At 38.0% G+C, this 18414-nt stretch overlaps 1 protein-coding gene across 11 annotated transcripts in view; it reads right to left on the bottom strand.

Annotated features, from left to right (window-relative positions):
• Positions 1-18414, bottom strand: part of ANO4 (anoctamin 4) — a 201567-nt gene that overhangs the window by 30886 nt on the left and 152267 nt on the right. For all 11 annotated transcript variants that reach the window (XM_017804465.1, XM_017804468.1, XM_017804467.1 and 8 more), the window contains 4 exons: positions 13871-14005; positions 13043-13139; positions 12481-12541; positions 4501-4583 (listed from right to left, as the gene is read on the bottom strand). In XM_017804465.1, the coding sequence (XP_017659954.1) occupies positions 4501-4583; positions 12481-12541; positions 13043-13139; positions 13871-14005 (376 nt within the window). The remainder of the gene's footprint in view (positions 1-4500; positions 4584-12480; positions 12542-13042; positions 13140-13870; positions 14006-18414) is intronic.

The raw sequence follows: 18414 nt of genomic DNA, 5'->3' as shown, positions 1-18414 counted from the left end.
AATGTTAACTGCTCACACATATCTTTAGAATGTGAATAAAAGTGAGATATCCTAAAAGCCTACATCCTTTTTATAAAATTCCCCTGGAAAGGGCAAAAACAAAGACAGTCTTGTCTCATTTTCCTTCTCCCAAGTTTTGAAGACACTTTCTCAGCACAGTTAATTTCCAGATTCACACAGCAATCTGTTACAAACATGTTCATAAGGTTTTATAAAAACAAGTTAAGATTCAGGTATGCCTAACTGCAATGCCTGTGTAACTAATTATGTGCTTGAGGGAACCAGACCTACATAAGCTATACACAAAGGCTAAGCATGTTTCTGTGGAGACAGAGTAACACCTTGTTCTTATTCTGTCTTGCTTAAGTTGTTCCTGACGTATCAGGGCTGCAGGCAGCTGAGCAGACCATAATCTGGCAAAAAGAACCATGTGAGTAGTATTCCTATGTGCCCAGGGGCATGCAAAAGGACAGAGTGTGACAGTGTTGAAGTAGGGTGCTTGAGAATTGCACCGTGTAGATTGTGCAAGGGCTCTGCCAACTGGCTCACTGAGTCATAGACAAGAAATCCTTACTTCTCTGCAACTCTCTCTGAGCCAAGGTTTAATTATCTTTTACGGTTTGCACTATAGGGAAGTCCTTATCATATCAACATGTCCTACAATCTCCAGTCAATTCAGATAATGCAACTGCTATTTTTACAGGAATTCTCCACAAAAAAATGAGACTCTGGCATGAACCTTTGTACCTCTTTAATGACACTCAACAGTGCTTGGGGCTGGAAGTAAAAAGTACAGTGTCTGGCTGAGGTTAATGATACAAAGAAAGTGACACTGAAGAGAAAGAAAAAAGTATGCTATTAAGAGTAACAGAAGCTATATTCTGTCTGGGAGTGCCAGGAACTGTGTGCAGTTTTTCTTGTGGAATGCCCACCCAAGACCCTCCATGTCTCCCACCTTGCACCTGATTTACAAGAACAGGAAATCCAGATATGTAGGGTTGAAAGAGCCAGAACACGTTCAGTCCATGTCCGGAGACTGAGGGACCTGGACACTGCAGGGGCTGCTGCATGCCTTCCTTGGGTGAAAATCTAAACTAGTGAGGAATTTGCAAGGTTGGATATCTGAATAAATATAATTGTCCTTTCTTGTTGTTTCATTTATTTGTCTCTTCATTTAGAACAGGAAAGAGATAACAAAGTGATAGGAAGCTTTATGAATTTTTTTTCAGTCTACTGTTGGTAGGAGTTAATAAATTTCGCTCTGTAGCAAAATCTTGTTTTTCAATTTGCCCATGAAGACTAAAGCAAGCAAAAGCTAGACATATAGTGTGGTTAAAATACCAATCTTCGTTATCAAAAGCTTGTGATTTAAAACAGTAATTAGACCTCTTTAATTGATTTCTTTGAAATAACTAATAAAAGCAATCAGCTGATTTTGTCCAGTGATAACTGAATGGAATGTAGATAGGAAATTTAATTAGCAGTGGTTTTCTTAGAAAGTAGCACTTCAAGGAGTAAAATTTTCACATTATGGAGACAAAATTCTCATTGACTTCTCACTGTTTGTACCACTTCACGATCAAACTCCACAGGATGTGTCTTTTTCTACCTACATAAAATAGACTGTTTTCCTTCCTTCCCACTTCTCAAATATGGATAGTTCCAAGTCTTTACTCATAGGGGAAACCATACTGATTTCTGGAGTATCAAATACAGATTAATATGCACTGCCTTAGACCAGATCTTTGTGCTCTAGAAGAGCTACTCTATATTGCTTTGTGAAATATATGCCTTTTTTTTTTCCAAGAGTTTTCTAATCCTTCAAAAGGTGAATTCTTAAAATAGTCCTATCCTTCCTAGTCCAAGGATATGTTGTCCTCTGTAGCCCAGATGTAGAAAAAAAGATTTGTAGATCGAAAATCTGAAGCTTGGTCACTGGTATGATTATATCATCCCCAGAAGTAAGTCTTCATGCAAAGCCTGCAGTTTGCAGGTCATCCTGTTTGCAGCTGAAGGTAATGGCAAAGTGATGAATGATCTCAACACTTCTTCATCTGGGACACCTGCTTCCAAACTGTGACTTTCTTAAGGGTAACATCCTTTGAAGACCACAGTGCCAATGGAAAAGTGCAGCATTATATACTCAAGAAGAGGAGACAGTGGTTCATAGAGCTGACTCTAAAGCAAGGACATGCTTGAGTTGTGCAGTAGACATGGACACTGGCAGCTGTAGCATCTTTGGAGAAGACATCTCTGGGAAGCAATCAGCTCCTGCTCTTGGGATCCCACTGAATGCTGAACGAAGGAGGAACTGATGCCTGAAATGCCAATGAGATACTGATGTTCTGATAACTGGTCACACAAATCTTTGAGATCTCACCCAGGTGAGTTCCTATTAGCATCTTTAACCTCTAATTTGAGAGAGAAAGGTATCATGTGGCACACTACTTCTGAAAAGACTGCTACCTGCTGCTGTAGAGGCTTATAAAACTCCCTCTAGAACTGTAAGGAGGTGCAATGAATAGCTCTGGAGCACGTACAATCATTACTACTCCTGACTGAGATCTTGTTGACAGAGCTCACTGGAAAAATTCTGCTGTGAGAATAAAAGACCAGCTGACCATCAGCAGGGAGCAGGTATCCTCTGAAAATTACCAATATGCAAATGTCATCCTGCAGGCCAAACTGAAATAATCTGCCAGAGGGAAATAAGCATCTCTTATGAAAAAAACAATGTTATTTGATAGGCATCATGAAATAAACACATCATATTTCTACAAGGACAGCTTCAACTACCAGAAACTCTTTCAGGCTTTTTGGCTGGTGGAGGAAAAATCTAGAAACTGCACTCTCTCTTCTCTTTTCAGTGTTTATTCCAGCTAAAGCCTTAGTTGCATAGGCATGATAATGCTCTTCCAAAAAAGCTTAAATAGCAGAGAGTGAATCATAGCAATGCTTTCCTCCAGGCTCTGTAGGAAGACATGCACTTTCCATAGTAACATCAAAGTTATACCTGGAATTTGAACATGTGCATAAAGAGAAGAGGGAAACAGAATGAGAAGGGATCCTAATTGGGCCTGAAGCTGTTGCGGTCACATCTAAGTAAAAGACTCCTCCAAGCACTAGCATAGCAGCCAGAAATCACTTAGTAGTATTACATAAAAAGCTAATAAAAAGCCCAAGCAAAGAAACAAGCAGAAAAATCCCCCATCACTTAAGGACAACCTTACCAAGAAATTCAATATTTGTAAATGAAATGATCATAGAAGATTCAGGTGGATGGCTTTATAAATCAGCATATTACACATCCAAGTGGGTTAAATGGTGAAAGATGAAGATATATAGCATCTTAAACTAAATACATCTGCAAGAACTGACTTCCTGGGAAAAAAAGGATCTCATATTTTCAAGACTTACTTTTGTATTTTGTTAGTTTTAAGGCTCCTTTCCATTCCAGGGACACGGACAGAGCTATAATAGTCACTTGGAAATTGCAGTTTGGTGCAGTCATCTTTTGCTTTACCTGTCAGCAGCAGTAGCAGCTTTTTTACAACTAGATATTAGGGAACATGATCCCTGCAGGTCAATCCTGACCACTATTTGAACCTCAAGCAGGATTGTCTCAATGTAGTCTCTCTGTGACTTGCCAGTATGGGCAAGAGCAGGCTGCTAATCTCGAGAGACTTAAATCAGTTCAACTGCATTGGGACAACTACAGCAGCCTCTAACCATCTCTCCAAGAGTTTCAGGACAGTCTCTATAGAGGAAGGAAAGCAGACTTTGTGGATATCTGTAGTCTAAATCCCACTCAAGGAACACTCTTTCTGCCATATCCATCTTGCTTTTGTCCTGCATAATATAACCTTCTAGTTCCACTTACACCTCAGTTCACAGTCCCAAGAGCATGTTGTTCCTTTCTGGTAACCACCACAGGGAAAGGTTAAGGTTATTTTTTGCTGTTTAGGTTCCTCCCTAAGGGAATTTCCTCTACCAACACAGGATGAAATAAGTCCTTTGAGTTTGTTCATCTCCCCCTCTCTCTCCACAGCACTTTTCAAAAAAAAAGAGCACCTGAATGTTCAGAAGCTGGTAGAAGCCTCAAAAGGCTTTCTTTCCATCAATACTCCTAGTGACTACGTAAAAGAATAAATAAAAGCTCATTTGCCAAATTTCATGGTACCCTGGGTTGTCAAGAATTTCCTTGGATTAAACAGCAAAATTTGTTAGCTACCAAAACAAAAATGGATTTCCCACAAAGTGCATTTTCCCCATGAAATCTTGCAAATTAATTTAGATTTACAAAGGTGTAAAAAGTGAGGACAGTCTGGCTCAGAGAAAGTTTCTTCATGTTTCAGAGGAAAGTTTTAAGGAGAAAAATGCTTATTTCATAGTTTATAAAGATTTGAATAATGAATTGAAAATAAATCCAATATAAAAACACAAATTTGTAACAAAATCTCTTTGTTTTAAAGACGAGGGTGTACATTTTTTTATACAAACCTCTTCTTCTTCCCAGTCTATCAAGTCCCAGTCATAAGCAATTACGGCTCGCCTTCTTTTCCAAAACTCCAGAAAAACAGTAGCTGGAGCAAGTAGAAAAAAGATACAAAATTGGTTTTAAGTCAAGAAAATCGTAATGAGTATCACAGAACTGTTGAATGAAGCTGTTACATTATTTTAATTTCTTTGCATAAACAGGTTCCTTTGAACAGCAAATCTTGCTGATGATCAAAACTGCTTTCAAAAAGCATGGCTTTCTAAGGATTACTTTGCTTGCTTCAAGTATGATTGAGGCTTTAGAAATTTCATTTAGTGCTAAATGAGAATGTTCAATTTCTAACCAACCAAGGGAGGGCTCTCAAAAAGTAAAATTGTTCCTGTGAGTCATCACTACCAGATATAGCAGATTTCTGATGAAATCTGGGGTTTTCTCTTGCAGATGAAGTAGTAACTTTCCTTCTTTGAAGACCATTTGCAATATACAGAAACCAGAACCCACCGGAAGTGCATTCCAGTGCATATGCAAACCTGTAGAGTACTACTGAAGAAATGGGAACTTCTGTTTTACACCTTTCTAATCCAGACCCTTTTTTACACTACATAAGTTCATATATGTGGTGTGGCATTAACATCTGATAATTAAACATTGTATTGTACAGCCCTTATTGATAGAGTTCAAGACGGAGTAACAGGCCTGCACATGACTGCTGTGGGAACATGACTGGGAGTAAAACTAGAGGACTGGGAAGTTATACTCACATTCTAACAGAGGTTAGAATGGTAGGGAAAATATATGGTGAAATGCAATTGATACTTCCTGAATGAAATGTGGTCAGCGTGCCCGAAACCTATTCCATGATTATTCCCTCTTCACGCACAATCTACAACCTTAAGCACATGCTAAAGGGGATGGAGTAGAAGGTGGAGTGGAATGGAGACACTGTGACCAGCCTCTGGTGTAATCCTTGCAGGGAGTGGATTTCGACGGTACCTTGTAGATAAACCCCATAGCAGCTGTAAGCCAAAGGAGACAGGAGAAGATGTCTTGCTGCTGAACAAGCAACTGTGGTGGAATCACTCTCTTTGGATGAACTTGGTTCATTATAATCTAACTGTATTACTAACACACACCTCCATCCCCAAGTTACCCACCTCCAAGGTATGACCACCCCTCATGGAGCATGTGCTCTACATTTTATTGACTATATATTTAAAAGAGAAGTGAGAGAATTTTACACCAGTAAGTAACAAACTTATGTATCACTAGAGTCGCTCTAGCTCCACATAAATGTGAAGAAGTAGTATAAAAGTAAGTTAAGAATTGGGAAAAGTCATAACTTTTGGAATCAGTTGATGGTCTGAACCTGTCTTATCCCCCTACAGGGATGCCTACTGGGTAAGAACATTCTATGCTCTCTGATCATCTTGAGCTACATTTAATTGGTGATTAGAGCTTGTCTGTACATTGCTTTGAACAAGTTTTTGCAGTCAGACTCGATCACCATCAGTCTTCAAACCGTAACCTATCACAATTTTCTATCATCAGTGTGTATATTAACAAACTGTTAATGTGAGTCCTTCAAGGGTGCTAGCAGTTGCTGGCAGTGGGTAACATATTCAACCAAAAGTGTGAAGATCTGGGAGGGGGTCTCTCTTATGCTGTTGGCACGTGTCCCTGAGCAAGTTAGTTGAACCATCCTCTGATCCAGCAGACTGGTCAGTGGAGAGTCACCATAACAGGATGTTGACAGACTGATGTGCCACAAGGGTCTTGGCTTTCCTGCAGCACTGACAGACCAATCAAACACTAAGGATTTGAGGAAATCCTCCTTTTCATTTGACAACTGTGCTTCCATTTTGTGATGGAAAGAACAATTAAGGAAACAGTAATAAAATAATAGGCACATAATCTGAAGATTAATACTGAACCTGTTTATAGTTAGAGGGTTTTTTAAATTTATTTTGCAAAAAGAATGTAGAGGCTGTCTAAAGCCAACACAAATCAGTGGACAGGCTTCCTTTCCCACTGTGAAGTTTGGCTCTTTCCTTTATTGTTCACTGAAAAGCAGCAGGCTGCTAACCACAGAGAACATAAACCTCTTTGTTCATGAGGTAGCACAGTATCAGCTGTAACAATGTCACAATAGTCTGGAATATGTTCCACATCCAGCCCTAAAAGCATCTCCTTAATAATCTGTCTGCCCTACTGCAGCATATTGATAAAAATGGGACATGATACTAAACACTGGCATTAGTTTGGCAAAAGTGAATTTTTAATAAGTAAGAATTATATTTTATTGTACTAGTCAATGCAGCTAAGGTATGCTTAGAAAATGAACACTAAGAGCAGATAAGGTAAAGTATCAAAAGCATGTTTAGGGAGCAGATATTTGGTTTAAAGGCATTTTCCTGTGTCACGTTCTTCTTTTTCCGACAGCTGGAATTATGTTACACCAGGTCACAGATTTCACAGAATACTCTGATTTGGAAGGGACCCACAAGGATCATCAAGTCCAACTTTTAAGTGAATGACCCATACGGAGATCTTGGTGTTATTAGCACCCACAATCTTGGTGTTATTAGCACTAACCAACTAACCAGCTGCTTTGATTTAATCTAATAAAATTAATGAGCCTAATGTTTCTATAAATTTTTGTAATAATTGCAGTATGATTGGTTGGTGTCAGCAAAACTAGTAAGTTCTAATGAGGCTCCACTGCTGCTGAACCACCACATGGTTCATTCCTTGATTTTTTTCTGGTAGGGTTGTTTGTCTTCTATCAGCTCATATTGACTTATTTTGTACAGGATAAACAAGTAGTCCTGCACTTTTTGGAGACCTGGGAGAAAGAAGCCTGATTACTACCACTCTGTTTTCATTCCAAAAAAATATCTGGTAGCAGTATTCCAGTGGGCATATGAGTCCCGTGCATGAATCTTTCAGATATGCCTGTGCTGAACAGTACTTCCTTTCTTCCTTGTTTTTCACACACCTGGAATGAGGAATCTATACATATTACATGTAGCATATTTAGCACCTCTCAGAGTAAGTATGTGCAGTTCCTTAAAGCTTCTTTAGAAAGCTATTTTCTAACTGGTAAGTAGTAAACAGGGTGATCCATATAGTGCTGTTTTAGCTTTCACTGTTACACTTTTCTGCCTTTATCCAGGTCAGTATGCAGTTTTACCTTGCTAGATAGTTTAAAATTTGCTATAAATAACCATCTTCGATTGATTCACTGTGCTACTGAGGTCTTCTAAAACTTAAGGTACTGCATTTTGAAATTTCTCTGCTTCTGTTTTGGTCAGGTAATTACTAATACCCTCTAGAAATTTCAGCATTCATTTTCAACTTTAACACTCAACAGGACACAATTGTACTTATTGTTGTCCTATTTTCCAGTTGGTATGTTTAAACGAGATGCTGCGTATTATCAAAAAGTCCTGCTTGGAATTTTGAATTTCTCATTTGCCTTAGCTCCCAGATCTTTTGCTATCTTTTTCTATACAGTGCTTGTCCTACTTCAGAGCTCAACCTTGCAGCTGAGTTCTCAAATCCACTTGTACAAACAGCTGTCTTAATATCACTTCCTCAGATGCTTCTGTAATAAGTTGTGATCTTATCTAGTAATGCAAATGGTCTCTCGCAGTAAATAGCTTTATGCTGACCTTTTCTGAGAAATCCTCTCCCTATTGTATTTCAGAACACTATTTAATATATCCACCCTGACTCCTTGAATATATTCTATATAGCAGGAGTATTGCTGAAGAACATCCTTAAATTCTATCTCCTCAGAGAGCAGATCAATGTGAACATTTTATGCTAGAGGCAAGGTTTGTAGGAAAGTAATATCTTTTATTAGACTAACTGATAAATTTAGAAAAATTGTTTTATGTTGGCATTTCTCATTGCTTGAAAAAAATGTTAAATTCTTCATGCCAGGCCTTTTTTTTGCCTCCTAACTTTGCCTTTCAGCAAGAGTTCTAAAGCTACTTCCTTTATCAAAGGAAACATGCTTCTAGCTAGACAAGAAGAAATTTCAGAAAGGATTTTTCTTGTGTCCCTTAGTCCCTCATAGATATTCAGAGACAGAGAAACTATCACCAGCCCACTTTATCTATAGCAATGCATTAGAAACGACAAATTGCTGGACTTTCCTGTTGAACAGTTACAGAACTTTGCTACTGAGCTTCAGGAAACATCTTGACAGTAACATCTTTGCAATTGGTTTCCCTTGTATCTCAGTTGGAAAAGCAAAAGCTACAATTTTGTCTGGCTTTACAGAAACATGCTGGAAGTCAATTGAGTATCAAATTTACCTAGTTTTTTTAATGAGAATTAGTTTTTACTGCACTTTAATTGCCAGCATTTATTTTGAATTAACATCTTCCTCTCATTTTCTGTCTTTGGTAAGAATCTAATGCAGACTGTAAAAAGAGAGAAGTTTTTCCTAGAAATGGGACCTACCTTTTCATTGAGCCCAACATATCTCAAGGCATACATAAAGGACAAAGTATGGGTGTTTCCCCTAGTGCAGACGCACAAAATGTGCTATTGCTCCCCTCTTTTTGAAAGCTTTGAACATCTGGAAAATATCATCAAGACTAGAGATTCTCAGAAGAAAAAAGTTATTTTCCATCTTCTGAGATGATGACGCCTCAGTGAGCATCAATGATAATCTGTACAGCAATAAAGAATAAAATAAAAAAATTTTAGTCTTTATAGGGACTTATTTTTTCCCATGAACCACAGAGATTTACAGCTTCAATCTGATTGAAAGTGTATTTCCTTTCAACACAAGTTTCAATACAGAAAAGCTTATACAAACTACCACTGAATTCCTTAAGTGTACTGAAGGGAGACTACCTTTTGTCCTTTGCTACATCAGTTTAAAATGAATGTTGTCTTAAGTCATAGGGCTTTCAGGTATACTTTAGTAAGTATCATTTTTTTTCTGTTGCATCAATTACTTTTACTTCTCATATAGAACTTTGCTTACATGGGCAGGAATCAAATAAGTGAGGTGATGGGTCAATATATATTTTGAAGAAAAGTGTGTTTCTATTCCAGTATCTCCTGGTGCACTTGACAATTTCAGCCTTTGATGGCACTCACTCATCTCACGATGAAGCATTATAAAAGATGAGTCCCTGTGCTTCAGAGACCTACAGTCAGGCTCATTGCTGGTCCACAAATCAAGCAGTCCCTGCTGGTATTTGCCATGGTAATTCCTCTCCCTATCCTGGCCACAGCAGTTTGCTTGTCATTTGGAGAAGAATTTTATTTATATTTAAAATGTCAGCAAACCACTTTGTCCATCAATTAAAGATGTCTTCAGAGTAAAAGGAGGAAAGCTCCATACAGATCATCTCTTCATGGAAAGACCAATCTGACCACATCTGGTTTTGAAAAACCCAAGCGAATGCCTTAGGCTTCTCCCCCAACATGGGAACTCACTAATGGATATAAAGACAGTGAAGAAAGTACTTTACATAATAATAAGTGTCTAAAGTCCAGCTAAAGAGATAACACAGTTCTAGCTGCCTTTTTTTGCTTTCATTCTCTTTTTATAAAAGCACTGCCATCATTATTTTGTATGTTAGTGCCTACCAAATTGGATCATCTGTAAGGCTGAACTTTTTACAGCCAATATTTCATGCACTTGCCAATTGTTTCATGCTGACAGAAAAAACATTTCCACAATCAAACCTGCATCATTGTTTCCTCTCTCCCCCCATGATTTACTGCAATGATGGCAATTCCTGCATATGCCAACAGGCCTACCGCAGACTGAAAACCCATTTAACACAGGCAGTAAGCCAACTCCTAAATACAGCACCAGAAAATCCCTGGAAAGAGTGACTTTCTTTATTCTAAGGCTGCTTTAGCCCTATCTGCACAGAAAATATCTCCACAATCTCACTGTTGTCTCTGCAAGGTCTTCTTTAAGAAACTACAATTTGGGTGGAGCCATAGGATTGCTCTGTTCCCCAAACCATACCCCACACTCACATCTCCTTCCTGTTGCTGTCTCTACCTCCCTCTTGGTGGCAAGCTCACAAGCACAGTGTAAGCCAACAAAAGTGGTGGGAAAAGCTCTCTCCCTCAGATGCTCTCCTATAGTTTCTTCTCCAGTAGCCAGATCATCCAGAGGGCAGCTTTTATTGTATTTTTTTCTTATCTCACTGTGGACTTAGGTGCTGTAAATGCATGGATGGGCAGTGCATTTCCCAGTGCTAGCAGGCTGGTGTGGAGATATTCCCAGAGGGAATTGGGTCTGGGAGTCTGACAGTGATGCTGAAGGAGGGGGATGAAGGAGAAGCTAACCAGAATCAGACGTAGCTTCTGTCAACTAGGACAGGAAAGAGAGAGGACCTACAATATTTTGTAGGCAGGCATGTTCAGCCTCCCCAGTCTTCTCAAAAGCAGTGACCACAATGCAGGACTGGGCATGGTTACCTGAGTGAGGGACTCCCCTTACCTAGAGGTACTTTTCTTACAGCCCTGGGTCTGGGCAGTGCTAAGACACAGATGCCATGCTGTAAGCACAGCTGTTTTTTGAAATCAGTGTTATTGTTAAGGAGGAAGAAAAACATTAGTGCAAAAAGCTGCACTCCAAAGACATGCTCATCAGCAGCTAGAAACTGTGATGTCAACGTTCAACAATGTTAAACCATCAATTTCCCTAGCTGAGATTGGAAGTCCATGTCTCTACGCTGAATTGGAAATTCTCAACTTTAGTGAACACACAGAGAAAGAGTTTGGAAAAGCTGAGTAAACATCTATAAAAACCTTTAAGTCTTAGAAATTTTTAGTAGTTCTCAGCTCTGGTGTAGTTTAAAACAAAGCTGAAATATCAAGCAGAAACATAAAATCTGTATGATCTGTGGATTTTATTCTAAATGTAATTTGTGATACTTTAATACTGTCAATACTACATGAAATGACATGAACAGGCTTGATTGGTTTATGACCTAATTTAATTGGTTAACTAAGACAAAATGGGATTTTTGGAGGAAGGAACTGAGACAGACAGGTTGGCTAATCTGTGTTGTCCTGGTGGCTGCCATGTTGCCTCTTACATATTTCTTGTAGTTCAGTAAAGAGATTTGCAGTTTAAAATGGAGATTATAAGAATTATTTGGACACCTTTCCAAAGCAGTTGGAGATGTGTGAGTAAGAACAGGAGAACAATGACAAAGTCAGGATAACTCAAGTACCTGGAGCTGTGAGATGGATGCTATATTTGAGTTACCTCATTGAGTCATTTTTTTGAAGTCATTAACCTTCTCTCAGAATGGCATGGCAGTACCTAAGAGCCTAGGCATTCTTAGGCAGCTTGTGCTGCCAGAAATTACTGTTTCCTCTTTCCTTCAATTCTGCCTACATGATCATAGTAGGAAAAATAGTTGAGCCAGAAATAGAACTGTTCTATGGGCAAAATTCAGCCTCCATGGCAACAGTTAGACCACTCTCGGATCAATTTGCCATTCAATGAAATCTTCCATTTATTTCATCTGAGTTTTGATTTAACTGCAACCTGTATTTATTTAGGCTTTACTGCCTTTCTGCAGGATGGGGAAACAATACATTACTTCATTTTAATACTGACACTAAACTCAATTGCCCTAAGCTAAGAAAAGTCCTTAACAGTAACAGAGAAAAGGCTTCAGTATCAATGGATTTAAAAAAAGTTAGAAATCCCCACCGAATGTAATATATATATATATATACATATGTAAAATCTACATAGACACTACATACTGAATTCATGTTTTTATTTTAATTAAAATTACTATCACATAAAAACCTGATTCTACAAATTCCATCTTTTTTTTGCAGAAACAGAAAAGACTCAAACCTATATTGTTTTTCTCAGTGTCTGAAAAAGGCGCACCTGAAAATAAAAAGGTGTAGGTTGCATCACAATCTTTAAGAAACAGATGGTTCAATTACTTAATATCAAAACAAAAACTTACCCCACACAGCCATGAAAACAGCAAAAAAGACAGTAGCTCCATTGTCAAAAAGGTGGGTAACCTGAGGGATATGTTAATAGTGTGGTCAATTTATGATAATAAGACTTTATTTTCTATTTTCACCTAATAACGTTAATGTCATCACGAGTATAGCTGACCTGACACTGAGGATCCTTCCCTTGATATGTGAAATGGACCTGTCAATTGACAGGACTATTTGCCAGCCTGGCCTGGGACTGACCCCTGCCAACACCAGATGTGAGCATCATTTCAGACCCAAAGCATTCATCCAACAGAGGATGGATCAGGAGATAAAGGCTAATGTCAATGACACCATACACGTGCATTTAGGACACGACCTCTGAGACTGCTGAATCTCTAAGTGCAAATTACATTCAAGTGTTTTACAACCCAAGTACTCGTGAAAGGCAACGTTAATGTTGGCTGAACTTGATCTGTCCTTCAAGATTTTAGCTACTTAAGCTCACTAAAGACAAATGCAAAAGGTAAAATTAATGCTTTTACCAGGACAGCATTTCTATTTGCACAGCCTAAAACATACCTTGGCATAAATGCAGCTGTCTGACAACCTCATGAAGGGGCAGTATTTATCACATATAGGACACATTATGATATCTGTAGCTTGACAGACTTCTTTACTGGAAAAATAGAAAAGACAAAAATTAATAGCTTGATTACTACAACAACCTGCACAATGATTTGTCTTAAAATGGATTGATAGGTTTCACCAATATTCAGTTATTTGTTGAACAAAACTGCTCTGTAACTGAAGTCAAGATATTTATAACTGCATGTATACAGTTAATATTTGTTGACTGTCTAAGACTGCAGAGTTTACAGTCATAATTGCAGAGTACAGTTCTTCAGGGACAACCTAGCAGCATGTCTTTACCATCTCCAGCTTCTCCTTGAGTTAGAGTGAAGGATGAAGAGGGTGAGGATAATTGCAGACAAAGTTCAGTTTGACTTATTCTTGTGACTTGTCTTAAATGTGCAAGAATTTAGAGATGAAGCACTTAGCAGAAAGTGCAGGGGTTTCTTCATTGGGAAAGGCTTTACAGAGAGTGAAAATTCCCCACTCTTCTGCTGGCCTGTTTCAAAAGCAATGAAGGGCCCAGCTTTTTCCCTACTTCATGCTGAGCTGTCAATACCATCAGCAACTGGAACTGGGCAACCATTTCCTCTCATCCCAATTCAGGAGCAAAAAACACTGGAAGTTTGACACTGGGTGCCTTGTGAGAACCAAGCAGTCTTTTCTGATAGTTCATTCAACAGTTCAAAACTAAATAATTAACAACTTATGGGAAGTTCTGTTAAATTATTCATAAAACCCCACAGCTTAATTTCCTTATAAAAGTTCCCCTGTTACCTGACTTGGCAGTGGTTCAAAGTGGTGACTCCATACAAAAAGACAAACAATCCAATGAAGGCAGCTGGGAAGAGCATCCCCGTGTACCAGCCTAACCAGGCAAAGTACAGTCCAATTTTCTCACCAAAGTACCGCCTGTTTTAAAACACAACACAGCAAATTTACCTGCTAATTAGAATAAATCTGCTTAATCTCATTCATTTGTAGAAAATAAACATTTCTATCATATCTGAAGAGTAGATTAGAAAGCAGTCAGAATTTTTTGAAGAAAAACCCTTCAACTAGGCTTCTAAATCCACAGTGAGGGACCTGACTCATGAATGAACTTAAAATATGAACTTAAAAGTTCACTGACCACAGTTTACAGTTAGATGAGTGGAGACCTCATAAAGGAAACACTGAGTTACTTTTAAAAAGCTAGTTCTTTGTATGTGGGAAATTGATGGTTTGCTTTGCCTTTTGGCCATGTAACTGTACTGCCTAAATAATTGCATTGAAATAAGTTTCGTCCCTAAAACTGGTACAACAGCAAAAATTATTTGAGCCCAGATTATTTCTAAGAAATTAATTAACCAGAGTTTATTCTCCAATACAATTTATTTTCATTTGATTATTTCTTTTCTTAGCTCAGTTCCTGGAAAACTAATTTCATGATTCTACCACAGGTGGAAAGCAAAGTGCAAATAAGGTTCATCATCTTGCATTGATTTGAGGAAAGTAGTCTGAATTAATCCTAATTTATTAGATACCTTGCTGAAAAACTAGCAGCAAAGTGGCCAGAAAGCTCCTTTTTGCTACACATTCTTTAGCACTTTTCCTTCCCCTACACACAACCAAACTTTTGTTTATGTGTTAATCAGTACATCAAGCACACAAAAAACCTGCTGAACTCATCGGCATAGGGGCAGGTTCATGTATTGCCCTGCGTCTGATGTCTTGTCCACAGTAGGCTGAGATTTTAGGGGATTATTTGCAAGATTAGTTATAAAGAATGGAGGCAAGATAATATGCTTGTGTTTCAGAGACTTTGCAAATAATCTAAACTTGCATATCCACTGAATTGGAAAATACCTGCTGCTGAAAACACACTTTCTCACTAATGATAAAACTTCTGATCTACCCAGAGACAAATTAATGGAGTCAGCACTGCTGGCTCCTCTGTGCTACCAGAAAACATCTTTGGCCAAACTTTCACAATGAGAGTGGAAAGACCTATGACGGTTCTAGGGCTAGATGCATTGTAGAAGAGGGCACTTGGTCTGGACTGCACAAAAATAGCAGCTTTCAAATGGTTATTAAAAATTTCCAGTGTGAGAAATATCTATATGGGCTGAGCTCATAGTCTCTTGAATGATACTGTCCTCTATGACTATTTTCATTTTATACAGAGTTTACCAGCTCTGTATAAGAAGCCAAATATCATCATGTTGTTTTTATTCTTCTGTGTTTCAACAGAGACTCAAATTTACGGGCTAGAGATGATAATTGATAACACTAATGATAACGTGCTCAGTTCTGACAAGGGCAGCAGGTCTGATTGCAAAAAAACCACATTGGAAACTGCTTTTTGAGCCCTGACTTTAGAATGTTATTGAAACCTTTGGCCTAATTGTTTTCCTGACACTTAGGATATCAAGCTGTGCCTGCTCCTCTGGAAAAGAAAGCTCACATCGTGAGCTTACTTCTACTGAATATTTATGACTTTTCTCCACATACATAGTTTAAATTAGTGAAACAAACCTGACCTTCATCAAGCTTTATTTTTTATTTCATTCCCTGTGCTCAGGGATGAATGCTTCCTCGTTCCAATGCCCTAGCTGACAAATATTCATGACAAAATTCATCTCCTATCCTGTTGAGCCCTTCAGTCTAATGGTGCAAACCATACTATTCTTTTTGATCTAAAGATCGAACAGCTTAATACTAGATGAAGACCCAAGAAAGGTTCAGTGTGTGTGTAAAGAAGAACTGCCATGATGGGGAGCAACCCATCTCTGCAAAGAAAGGAAAAGGCATCTGAGCCTGGTTTCAAAAATGAGTGAAGGATGTTGACATTACTTTGATACATATTGATTTAAATATGGACAAACAGCCTTGATATTCCACTACTACCCTTTGCAACACAGCTGGTATTCCTGTACTGCTGTAATTTGCATCAGGATCAAGTTAATATTGCATGTCTTTTGGTCCAATAGTTAGAATATTTTTCCTTTTAGTCTCTTCTCAGATACCACTATGTTAAGTGCTATAGAAACAAACTATGGCAGTAAGAAGGTCTGTGGAGACCTCTGTAGGTGCCATGTTCAGAGCAGTTCCATACTTATTCCAATGTGTAGTTCAGCTAGTCTGGGCTATCACGACCCTTAGGAGGTGTAAATGGTTTAGAGATACCTTTGCCATTCTTTCCCTTCAATATGCCCCAAATATTTGCATGAAGAACAAGCTCTTTGTTTCTTCTCTGTCACTATATAAAGAACAGAAATTTCATATAGCTTTCCAAAGGGATGATAGTTATCTTTGAGCCAGAGCTCAGCAGTGTACACGAAGAATTCCAGAGATTTTTTTCTAGAATGCATCACTGTGCATTACTTATACCTAAATTTCACTCTGCTCATTTGAAGGCCTCTTTGAACTTTTCCAGCATTGATAACATTCTTGTATTCTTTTAACTTTGCTAATTTATTACTATCCAGTTTTTCAGATTATTAATGAGGAGAGAAAAAAAATGTTTGAATCTTTGATGGTTCTCCCACATAAAATTTTCTCCACAACTAACCTAAAAAACAAAGACATGAAACCCCCCCCAAGCACCTGATAGAATAATCTATCTCTCCAATTCCTGTATATGCTGTACCATTAAAATAATAATAAAAAAATAATTTCAGCTTCTCAATTGTATGCTAGCCTGTACACTAGCACCTCAATACTGCTTCCCTTAATGGGGACCTGTCTATGCTCTCACTCCATTCCAATGGTAGAACTAAGATTTAACTGGGCCAAGATTTCAATCTCAGTATTTATCAATAAGGCACATTTTTGATAATATAATAATAATAATATAATAATGATAGGGTTAAACTTCAAGGTCTAATTTCAGACCTATGAAATGTGGTATTGGATTATTCTGTGGTTAATGATCTTTATTATAGAATATTTTGCTTTCAGGATGCCCAGAAAGAAATCATGGATCTAGAAAGATACAGGTTTGGGCTCAAGCCAAGAACCTATCTATTTTCATTAACCCTTTTGCAGGTCAGAATGAAATCCTGTACAGAATTTTCTACATAACAGAAACTAGAGCTTTCCAGCAAGTGTTTTGGACATATGAAGCTCTCATGTCAGAAGCAATGGGGTGTAAAAAAAGGCTTGACAGGAAATTGAAAGGGTGTGGTCAGCTTGAGATCAAGACATTTAATGTCTTGAGCAAAATTCAAGTTACTGAGGCATTAGTTTTGTTTTCAGATTCATTTTAGTAGCTTTACAATCACTTTAAAAATATAATTTTCTCCCTTCCTTTTTGTCCTGTGAATAACATGCACAAGCAGCAGCAGGAGCAATTTGTGCACAATCTAGAGGGAAGCAGCTATGCACAGAAGTGTGAAGGAGGTGATCCAAAGCCCCCAGGAATCACTTCAACTGTTTCCATTGATTTACATGGTCCCAGAGCATATAAATATAATAGATTTTGTTTCCTTCCAATTATTATCAGTTCTAAGAATCTTAAATTATTCTTGTAAAGCAACTATGGATATTAAATTCTGAGAGAAGTATAATTAAAATCATTGTGCTACATCTGTTGATTAATGAGAGTGGCTTTGCAAATTATGCCAAGTCTGTTTCTTCATACTGCCACATGTTTCAAAGCAGAGTGAAAGCAGGATCATGCAATTCCCCTCAAATGTCTTTTTCGCATTTATTTCCAGTGACTATTATCTCCATATCAGCCAGCAGATGAGATTAAATGTAATCTGAGATTCACCAAATTGACAGCGCAGCAGATGGAAACCTCATTTTAACATCTTAGGAAAATAAAATAGCACAAAAGTATGAAAAATTTCACTTAGCATTGTGGCAATTTGACTTTGAGGTAGAAATATCATATCTAGTAATGTGATAATTATACTATCTGCATCTAATTTACTTCTTAGTCTTTCTAAAACATAATGTCAACTAGAGTCATAAGTTCTGGCCAGATGTCTGTGAAAGAATCAAAATCCATCCACTCCTTTTGTACAGATGACAACACTATACCCTTCAAGCACAACACCACGTAGCTGTTGTTATGGGGAAAAAAAAGTTACTCCTGCTGTAGAACTGGTGCTAAAGAAAAGCTTCTGTTTAAAGTATGCCTGCTGAGATGCTGCCAAGTGAAATGAACAACTTGCTGGTCTTGCTGGTGTTGTCAGTTCTTCAAGAAAAAATCTCCAGCTCAATAGACATGTGAACTGCTGGGAGTGGCAGTAGACATGAAAGATTCATTCATAGATGCTGGATTACTCGCATTTGCTTAGCTCCTGCTGAATTTTCAGAAAATTCGAAGTCTT

Source organism: Lepidothrix coronata, unplaced genomic scaffold, assembly GCF_001604755.1.
Source record: "Lepidothrix coronata isolate B3197 unplaced genomic scaffold, Lepidothrix_coronata-1.0 Scaffold9, whole genome shotgun sequence".
In the NCBI taxonomy this organism is placed as follows: domain Eukaryota; kingdom Metazoa; phylum Chordata; class Aves; order Passeriformes; family Pipridae; genus Lepidothrix; species Lepidothrix coronata.
Note: the sequence above shows the minus strand (reverse complement) of the source record. Positions and strands in the feature narration are given on the sequence as shown.